Source organism: Phyllopteryx taeniolatus, chromosome 13 (assembly GCF_024500385.1).
Source record: "Phyllopteryx taeniolatus isolate TA_2022b chromosome 13, UOR_Ptae_1.2, whole genome shotgun sequence".
Taxonomy (NCBI): domain Eukaryota; kingdom Metazoa; phylum Chordata; class Actinopteri; order Syngnathiformes; family Syngnathidae; genus Phyllopteryx; species Phyllopteryx taeniolatus.
Genome location: NC_084514.1, coordinates 27,102,937 through 27,112,891, shown reverse-complemented (window position 1 = coordinate 27,112,891; position 9,955 = coordinate 27,102,937). Strand labels below are relative to the sequence as shown.

Here is a 9,955-nt window from a genome sequence, read left to right as displayed (position 1 = left end):
TAAACCTTTTTGCCGCGTTTGGAGGCCATGCCCACAATTTTGATCATCAGCTGTACTCCTTTTGACACGAGTTAATGATTCAAAAATGTTTATTAGTGGGTTTGTCATATTGGTCCACTTGGTAGGTGATTTTCTATCAAAAAAATGGGTTTTATCATTGAGGGTGGGACGTCCCATGTACCACAAAAACAAAACCAACATCATAGTAGCCAAAGTTGCTACGTAACAACTTAGCGAATCTCATAACCAACGTGGGTGTGCCTTTCTGCTGAGTTCTCACTAAAAGGGTTGGTGTCTTTTTTCTTCACTGACCAGCAAGCGTTTTCAGAATCTACACATCTGCTCCCGCTCCGTTATCAGACTTTAGCTCACCTTCCCTATTTGAGTACTCAGCTGAAATGACTCTTTTACAGTGTGTTAAATGAACCCACGTGTTTCTTTCTGCTATTTTTTTAGGGCTGTAAAGTGTCAATCTATCTGTGCCACCATCCCTCCGGTTGAGACATGTGACACAGCATGGCTCAATATAGCAGCCCATTTTGAATAGGTTTTTTTTCTCTTTTTTTTTTTTTTTTCTGTGCTAATGTAATTTTCAATTTGTAGTTTTGCACTTTGTTTTTCACAATAATTACGGTCTTGTTGTGGAATACTCATATTGGCTATCAGTATAGATTGTACCATCTTTATTTTTCATTAGTTTGCATGCCTCGGTTAATGCTACTAATTCAGCAGCTTGTTCAGCCAATTCCTGTCAATCATGCTGCGTGCCTTCATCAAGTAAGGGTATTAGTGTGGCTGGATTTAAGGTTGTGCATCGCTCAACAGTCAAATGTGGTTGTGACAGCAAGATGGCAATGCAAGATAAATGTCTTGCCGGTGATAAAAACGCCATATTGGTTTGCAATAGGAGAGCAGACACTGTATGTGGGACCTTAAGGGTGAACTGCTCTCTAGTTGAAAAATAAGCTATTGGTCTTAGCTTATCACCGTATTGTTGTGTAAGTACGGAGGTCATGCAATAGCTTTTACAATCTACCATTTGAAGGAATGTTTTATCATTAAATTTGGAAGGCCTAGCGCAGCACTGGACACCAAATGTTGTTTAATGTCACAGAAGGCCTTTTCTGCCTCTGTACTCCATTAAACAGGTGATGTCATTTTAAGGTTGTTTTCATACATTAATTTTGACAATGGTGCAACAATTTCTGCATAGTTTGGAATCCATGCTCTACAATAATTTGTCAGACCTAAAAATGATTATTATATGTTTCTTCGTCTGTGGTTTAGGATTTTTTAAGACTATAGGTTTCCTGTCTTCTAATATAGTCCTTCCTCCTATACTTAAATTATGGCCTAGATATTTAACTTGTCTTTTACATCATTGCAATTGTAATAGAATGTACTTTCTCTGTTTTCCAGTGTTACATAGAGGTCCTCTCTTTTTAATTTATGTTTAATTCATGTTTGAGTACAAGTCCTAGTTGGAATAAGCCATCTCTTCCCAACAAATTCACAGGGCACTCCGGGACTTCGAAAATGGGCATTCTACAAGTTTTTCCCTGTGGGTCTCTAATCCACACAGGCTCAGGTTCCATGGCAAAAGTAATTTGTCCATTTGCAGATCTCACTATTGCCTTATGTCCCGATAATCTGGAACCTGGAATCTTTTCCCGACATGCAGTCCTACATGCTCCTGTTCGCAAAGAAATGTCATTTGTTTACCATTTACTGATAAAGTTATTTCAGGTTTTTCAGTGTCCAAACTCAGAATGTCCTGTAAATTAAAATCCACCTCCTCATTATCTGTAATGTTTACATAAGAAGATTTGTTGAGTTGGGAAGCAGGCTGGCTTAGTCATGCAGTAGTTTGTCCGTATTCTCTTTTATTTTTATTAGGGCAATCACGCGCAATGTGGCCTTTGTTTCCACAGCACCAACAGATGGTATTATCATAAGAATTTCGATTTCTATCATTTCTTACTCTCCAACGGCCTCTGCCGCGTCCCCTAAAATTATCTCTCTCTCTGCCTTGATAGTATATTTCTGCTCTTTCGTCGAGGAAGACATCTATTTTTTTTTTTCTTTTTGTCTAACACTCTTTCTGCGTGGAGGGCATGATTAACATATTCCTCCAGAGGGCCAGTTGCTAGGTTTATCCAATGTTTATCTACCCATCTGTTAATGTGTTCTTTCGAATTCGCATGTAAAGCATTTTTTAACTGTTGTTGATAAGGTGTGATGCCGGCTACGGCCTTTTTCACATCCTCATTAGTCCAGGTCCTATAGACCAAAATAGTTTTTTTTCTCTGGTCCTCTTGTATATTTGGATTTGCCACTTCAATTATCGGAAATGAATCCATGTCTCCCTCATCTGAGGTTATATTTGTTATTTTGGGAGTGGGAGAAAATGTTTCTCCCATAGTTTTAGACCAATTCATTTGTACCCCTCCCGATCGTAAAATTCGTTGTGTTTGTGCCTCTTGAGTTGGAGGATTTTCATGAGGTGGCAAAACCGGGTGCAAGGGTGCTGATGCTTTTGTTTCCTTATTTTTTTTACAACTTTCTTCAATTATCTTTTTCTCGCTAATTCTTATTATTGGTCCTGTCTCGTCATCTTCCTGTCTTTGAAACAACATATTTTTATGTCTACCTTCCTGCTCTTTTTGTTCATTTGTTAAGTGTTTCTTATTTTCCCTTCCTTTTTCTCTTTTAGACGCCATGTTTAACCAGAAGAGTAAGTCGTCAAATCCATCTTTTTGTATTTGTGATATATCATTTTTGTGTCGACACTTTATTTCGTTTTGAAGTTGAACTATTTTTTGCGAATTTAGCTGGCCAGCGAAACCGTATTTGGTTATCCACGTGTTTAAATGTTCTATTTTGGAATGGTTTTGTAGTTGAACATATTTCCAATCTTTACACGTTAGGCGCTGTTGGAAATTCAGCTACTGTGGGTCGAAGTCAAAGAAGAAGAAGAAGAGGTGGAAAGCGGGTTCTTCGGCAGAAAGAGAAGAGGAAAACACAGAGCCTAGAACTGAATGTGGGGACTTTGAATGTTGGGACTATGACGGGAAAATCTCGAGAGTTGGTTGACATGATGATTAGGAGAAAGGTTGATATATTGTGTGTCCAGGAGACCAGGTGGAAAGGCAGTAAGGCTAGAAGTTTAGGGGCAGGGTTTAAATTATTTTACCATGGTGTAGATGGGAAGAGAAATGGAGTCGGGGTTATTTTAAAAGAAGAGTTGGCTAAGAATGTCTTGGAGGTGAAAAGAGTATCAGATCGAGTGATGAGGCTGAAATTTGAAATTGAGGGTGTTATGTGTAATGTGATTAGTGGCTATGCCCCACAGGTAGGATGTGACCTAGAGGTGAAAGAGAAATTCTGGAAGGAGCTAGATGATGTAGTTCTGAGCATCCCAGACAGAGAGAGAGTCGTAATTGGTGCAGATTGTAATGGACATGTTGGTGAAGGTAATAAGGGTGATGAAGAAGTGATGGGTAAGTACGGTATCCAGGAAAGGAACTTGGAGGGACAGATGGTGGTAGACTTTGCAACAAGGATGCAAATGGCTGTAGTGAACACTTTTTTCCAGAAGAGGCACGAACATACGGTGACCTACAAGAGCGGAGGTAGAAGCACACAGGTGGATTACATCTTGTGCAGACGATGTAATCTGAAGGAGGTTACCAACTGTAAGGTAGTGGTAGGGGAGAGTGTGGCTAGACAGCATAGGATGGTGGTGTGTAAGATGACTCTGGTGGTGGGGAGGAAAATTAGGAAGACAAAGGCAGAGAAGAGAACCATGTGGTGGAAGCTGAGACAGGACGAGTGTTGTGCAGCTTTTCGGGAAGAGGTGATACAGGCTCTCGGTGGACGGGAAGAGCTTCCAGAAGACTGGACCACTGCAGCCAAGGTGATCAGAGAAGCAGGCAGGAGAGTACTTGGTGTATCTTCTGGCAGGAAAGGAGAGAAGGAGACTTGGTGGTGGAACCTCACAGTACAGGAAATCATACAAGGAAAACGGTTAGCTAAGAAGAAGTGGGACACTGAGAGGACCGAGGAGAGGCGAAAGGAATACATTGAGATGCGACACAGGGCAAAGGTAGAGGTGGCAAAGGCAAAACAAGAGGCATATGATGACATGTATGGCAGGTTGGACACTAAAGAAGGAGAAAAGGATCTATACAGGCTGGCCAGACAGAGGGATAGAGATGGGAAGGATGTGCAGCAGGTTAGGGTGATTAAGGATAGAGATGGAAATATGTTGACTGGTGCCAGCAGTGTGCTAGGTAGATGGAAAGAATACTTCGAGGAGTTGATGAATGAGGAAAATGATAGAGAAGGGAGAGTAGAAGAGGCAAGTGTGGTGGACCAGGAAGTGGCAATGATTAGTAAGGGGGAAGTTAGAAAGGCATTAAAGAGAATGAAAAATGGAAAGGCAGTTGGTCCTGATGACATTCCTGTGGAGGTATGGAAGCATCTAGGAGAGGTGGCTGTGGAGTTTTTGACCAGCTTGTTCAATAGAATTCTAGTGCGTGAGAAGATGCCTGAGGAATGGAGGAAAAGTGTACTGGTGCCCATTTTTAAGAACAAAGGTGATGTGCAGAGCTGTGGCAACTATAGAGGAATAAAGTTGATGAGCCACACAATGAAGTTATGTGAAAGAGTAGTGGAGGCTAGACTCAGGACAGAAGTGAGTATTTGCGAGCAACAGTATGGTTTCATGCCTAGAAAGAGTACCACAGATGCATTATTTGCCTTGAGGATGTTGATGGAAAAGTACAGAGAAGGTCAGAAGGAGCTACATTGTGTCTTTGTAGATCTAGAGAAAGCCTATGACAGAGTACCCAGAGAGGAACTGTGGTACTGCATGCGGAAGTCTGGAGTGGCAGAGAAGTATGTTAGAATAATACAGGACATGTACGAGGGCAGCAGAACAGCGGTGAGGTGTGCTGTCGGTGTGACAGAAGAATTTAAGGTGGACGTGGGACTGCATCAGGGATCAGCCCTGAGCCCCTTCCTTTTTGCAGTGGTGATGGATAGGCTGACAGATGAGGTTAGACTGGAATCCCCGTGGACCATGATGTTTGCAGATGACATTGTGATCTGCAGTGAAAGCAGGGAGCAGCTGGAGGAACAGTTAGAAAGATGGAGGCATGCACTGGAAAGAAGAGGAATGAAGATTAGCCGAATTAAAACAGAATATATGTGCATGAATGAGAGGGGTGGTGGGGGAAGAATGAGGCTACAGGGAGAAGAGATGGCAAGGGTAGAGGACTTTAAATACTTGGGGTCAACCGTCCAGAGCAATGGTGAGTGTGGTCAGGAAGTGAAGAAACGGGTCCAAGCAGGTTGGAACGGGTGGAGGAAGGTGTCAGGTGTGTTATGTGACAGAAGAGTCTCTGCTAGGATGAAGGGCAAAGTTTATAAAACAGTGGTGAGGCCAGCCATGATGTATGGATTAGAGACAGTGGCACTGAAGAGAAAACAGGAAGCAGAGCTGGAGGTGGCGGAAATGAAGATGTTGAGGTTCGCTCTCGGAGTGACCAGGTTGGATAAAATTAGAAATGAGCTCATCAGAGGGACAGCCAAGGTTCGATGTTTTGGAGACAAAGTTAGAGAGAGCAGACTTCAATGGTTTGGACACGTCCAGAGGAGAGAGAGTGAGTATATTGGTAGAAGGATGATGAGGATGGAGCTGCCAGGCAAGAGAGCTAGAGGAAGACCAAAGAGAAGGTTGATGGATGTCGTGAGGGAAGACATGATGGCAGTTGGTGTTCGAGAGGAGGATGCAGGAGATAGGCTCTCATGGAAAAGGATGACGCGCTGTGGCGACCCCTAACGGGACAAGCCGAAAGGAAAAGAAGAAGAGACACGTTAGGTCTATTTTTTGATCCGGTTTACTGTTATTTATTCCCATTTTTGTGAATTTGGAAGTCAGTTCATTTGCACCTAGAGTGACCTAAATACTGACTTTATTCAAAAATGACAGGGTGACAATAAATGTCTGAGTTCTGGCAATTCTCAAGCTTCTACCCCAATTGGGGCGGAGAATTCTTCCAAACCCAGTTGTCACTTACAATCCAGTCTTATACATTCATACGTTTACACATACACACGATATTAATAACGTTTTTATAAACACACGAAAACACGGAAACACGGAAACACAGAAACACAGAAATACGGAATTTAAGTACGTACAGGACCCCGCCATCCCCACGGATTTTATCGGACTCCGTCGTCCATCTGACCACTTGCCAGTGACTAGTATTACACAAGGTTTATTCTGCCGCAGACTTCTTCGTCGCGCAATTCACTCACTCTTTAATCCTTTTTTCCTAAAAATTTTTTTAAAAATTTAACTCACCACTCGTCTTCAATCCTGTGGATTGTCGTCAACCTTCAGATCCCAGTTGAGGAGAACGAAGACCAGTCCCGTAAAGGGTCTTACTTGCCATGGCCACGGTCTCTTAACTGGAAGTCGGCTCCACAACTGGAATCCTCGGGTGTGTTGACATCCGGCTCGAAGGACCAATTTATGTTAGATTTATCTTACCCAACATTATAATAGACACAAAAGGAATGAAGACGCTGGTTTCTTTTTCTCATGAGGAGGGCGTATGGGAGATTGTTCAGATCACAGTCTCTCAACACGCTCTAAACAATCCCCCCCCTCGCTCCTGCATTTATTTGAAATAGGAGGGATTTACAAATGATAATATTCTAAGTAATAAGACACAACACATAATATTGGACCAACACCTGTCACGACCCGACCACATCCGATCACGTCCTTGGTCCAGGCGCCCTTCCATGGATGATGCTGAGTCTTCTTTTTGAAGGCGAAACATCTAAAATTGTCCATTATACTAATGCAAGCTAAGCAAATAAATGATAACTTCTATAATATATTTAACAGTTAGCAATGCGGCGTTCGTGTTAGCTTGAGGCGTTATATAGACTCCAGCCAGTATGAATGATGCGAACTCACGTGGCGAGTAGAATGGTTTACAGTTTAAGAATTGAATATCTTCTACTGCAGATTTGAAAAGGACCGTTTCACACCACACACCCACCCGGCCGCACCCGCGACCACAATCACACCTCTGACCTCTGCGTTAACCATCCATGAACAGGATGTGAGATGCATCTTCAAACAACAAAAGATTAACAAAGCGGCAGGCCCGGAACACGTGTCCCCATCCTGCCTCAAAGTCTGCGCAGATCAGCTCGCTCCAGTCTTCACTCAGATCTTCAACAGATCTCTGGAAATGTGCGAAGTTCCATCCTGTTTCAAACGCTCCACCATCATTCCAGTCCCCAAGAAACCTGCAATCTCGGGTCTGAATGACTACAGGCCTGTCGCTTTGACATCTGTGGTCATGAAATCCTTTGAACGTCTCGTGCTGGACCACCTCAAGAGTGTCACAGGTCCCCTGCTGGACCCCCTGCAGTTTGCCTACCAAGCGAAATGATCTGTGGATGATGCAGTCAACATGGGACTGCACTTCATCCTAGAACACCTCGACAGTGCAGGGACCTACGCGAGGATCCTGTTCGTGGACTTCAGCTCAGCGTTCAACACCATCATCCCTGAACTCCTTTCATCCAAGCTTCTCCAGCTCAGCGTCTCACCTGCCATCTGCCAGTGGATTTACAGCTTTCTGACGGGCAGGACACAGTAGGTCAGGCTGGGGGAGGCCACCTCATCCACACGCAGCATCAGCACTGGGGCGCCCCAAGGTTGTGTCCTCTCTCCGCTGCTCTTCTCTCTCTACACGAACGACTGGACCTCAGCGAACCCGACTGTCAAACTCCTGAAGTTTGCAGATGACACCACTGTCATCGGCCTCATCAAGGACGGTGACGAGTCTGCATATCGACAGGAAGCGGAGCGGCTGGAGCTGTGGTGCGGCCGACACAACCTGGAGCTGAACACGCTCAAGACTGTAGAGATGATCGTGGACTTCAGGAGGCATCCTTCGCCACAGCTGCCCCTCACGTTGTCCAGCTGCCTTGTGTCAACCGTCGAGACCTTCAAGTTCCTGGGAATTACAATCTCCCAGGACCTGAAGTGGGCGACCAACATCAACTCCGTCCTCAAAAAGGCCCAGCAGAGGATGTACTTCCTGCGGCTTCTGAGAAAGCACGGCCTGCCACCGGAGCTGCTGAGACAGTTCTACACAGCGGTCATCGAATCAGTCCTGTGTTCTTCCATCACAATCTGGTTTGGTGCTGCTACAAAAAAGGACAAACTCCGACTGCAACGGACAATCAAAACTGCTGAAAGGATTGTCGGTACCCCCCTACCCACCCTTGAGGACTTGCACGCTGCCAGAATTAAGACAAGGGCGTGCAAAATCCTCTCGGACCCTCCCCACCCCGGTCACCAGCTCTTCCAGCTCCTTCCCTCAGGAAGGCGCTACCGATCAATGCAAACTAGAACTAGTAGACATTCCAACAGCTTCTTCCCTCTTGCAATCAACTTCTTAAACAGCTAACCTATAATTCCATTACAACAAGCTGGCAATTTTTTGACTTGAGTTCGTTGTCACATTTCTGTGGGGCCAATTATGTATTACTCGTGCACTCGCTGTAGTTGTCTCGCCATGCTGCACTATTTGCATATACTGCCCACTCATGCCAGATTAGCATCTGCTCCATTTGCACACTGATTGAGGAGTATCCGTAACATTTGCACAGCCATTGTCCCAGATTATCGCACTACTCGTCACTTTAAACCGCATACACTCCTTGAAGTCTCAGCGCCCTTTGCACAATGGTCATTGCACCGGACTATTGCGATATTAGTCATTCGAACTGTTCTAAGGGCTAGAGGACTCTGCATCTTTTTGCACAATTGTTTTTTGTCAATGTCTTTATGTCTCCAAAGTGTTCTGTAAATTGACTGTCTGTTGTACTAGAGCGGCTCCAACTACCGGAGACAAATTCCTTGTGTTTTGGACATACTTGGCAAATAAAGATGATTCTGATTCTGATAGGTCGTCATGTTACAATTTAGTCAATATAGGTCTACTACTGGAGCGAAACTGAATGCTTCGACGGTCGCCGCTCGACCGCACGACCTCCGAGAGGCTTGGACGAGACTTCATCTGAAAGGTGGATTTACAACGATCGAGTGTGTCGAATGTCAGCCTACTAGCTCAAACTTAAGGGTTCAAAAGTTCTGCCGAAATCACATAGGTCTTCATGTTACAATTTAGTCAATAAAGGCCTACGACTGGAGCGAAACTGAATGCTTTGACTATCACCGCTCGTCACCACAACCGTCCAGAGACTTGGGGGAGAACTCCCCTGAAAGGTGGATTCACAACGATCGAGTGTGTTTAACTGAAGCCCACTAGCTCAAACGTAAGAGTTCAAAAGTTCTTCCAAAATCACATAGGTCGTCATGTAACAATTTAATCAATAAAGGCCTACGACTGGAGCGAAAAGGAATGCTTTGACGCTCGTCTTTCGGCCGCAGGACGTCCGAGAGGCTTGGAAGAGACCTCATCTGAAAGGTGGATTCACAACAATCGAGTGTGTCGAACGTCAGCCCACTAGCTCAAACTTAAGGGTTCAAAAGTTCTGCCGAAATCACATAGGTCGTCATGTTACAATCTGGCACGAAACAGAGTGCTTTGACGCTCGCCGTTCAGCCCCACAACCGTCCAGAGACTCGGGAGACGCCTCCCATGAAATCTGGATTCCCACCGATCTTTTGTTTCAAATATTAGCCCACGAGGTCGTAATTAAGCACCCTAAAAGTCGCACCAAATTCACAGAGGTCCTCATGTTACAATTTAGGCATTAAAGGCCTACTCCTGGAGCGAAACTGAATGCTTTGACGGTCGCCTTTCGGCCCCACAACCGTCCAGAGACGCGGGAGAGGCCTCCCATGAAAGCTGGATTCCCACCGATCGTTTGTTTCCAATCTTAGCCCACG

At 44.6% G+C, this 9,955-nt stretch overlaps 1 protein-coding gene across 1 annotated transcript; it reads left to right on the top strand.

Annotated features, from left to right (window-relative positions):
• Positions 1–2,712: 2,712 nt before the first annotated feature.
• Positions 2,713–7,622, top strand: LOC133487877 (uncharacterized). Its single transcript, XM_061795099.1, has 2 exons — positions 2,713–5,884; positions 7,049–7,622. Exon 1 carries the CDS (start codon positions 3,065–3,067, stop codon positions 5,843–5,845), a length of 2,781 nt encoding a protein of 926 aa, XP_061651083.1. The 5' UTR covers positions 2,713–3,064; the 3' UTR covers positions 5,846–5,884; positions 7,049–7,622.
• Positions 7,623–9,955: the final 2,333 nt, after the last annotated feature.

Coding starts and splice junctions, on each gene's coding strand:
- LOC133487877 (XM_061795099.1), top strand. CDS start 3,065: ATGACGGGAAAATCTCGAGAGTTGGTTGACATGATGATTAGGAGAAAG.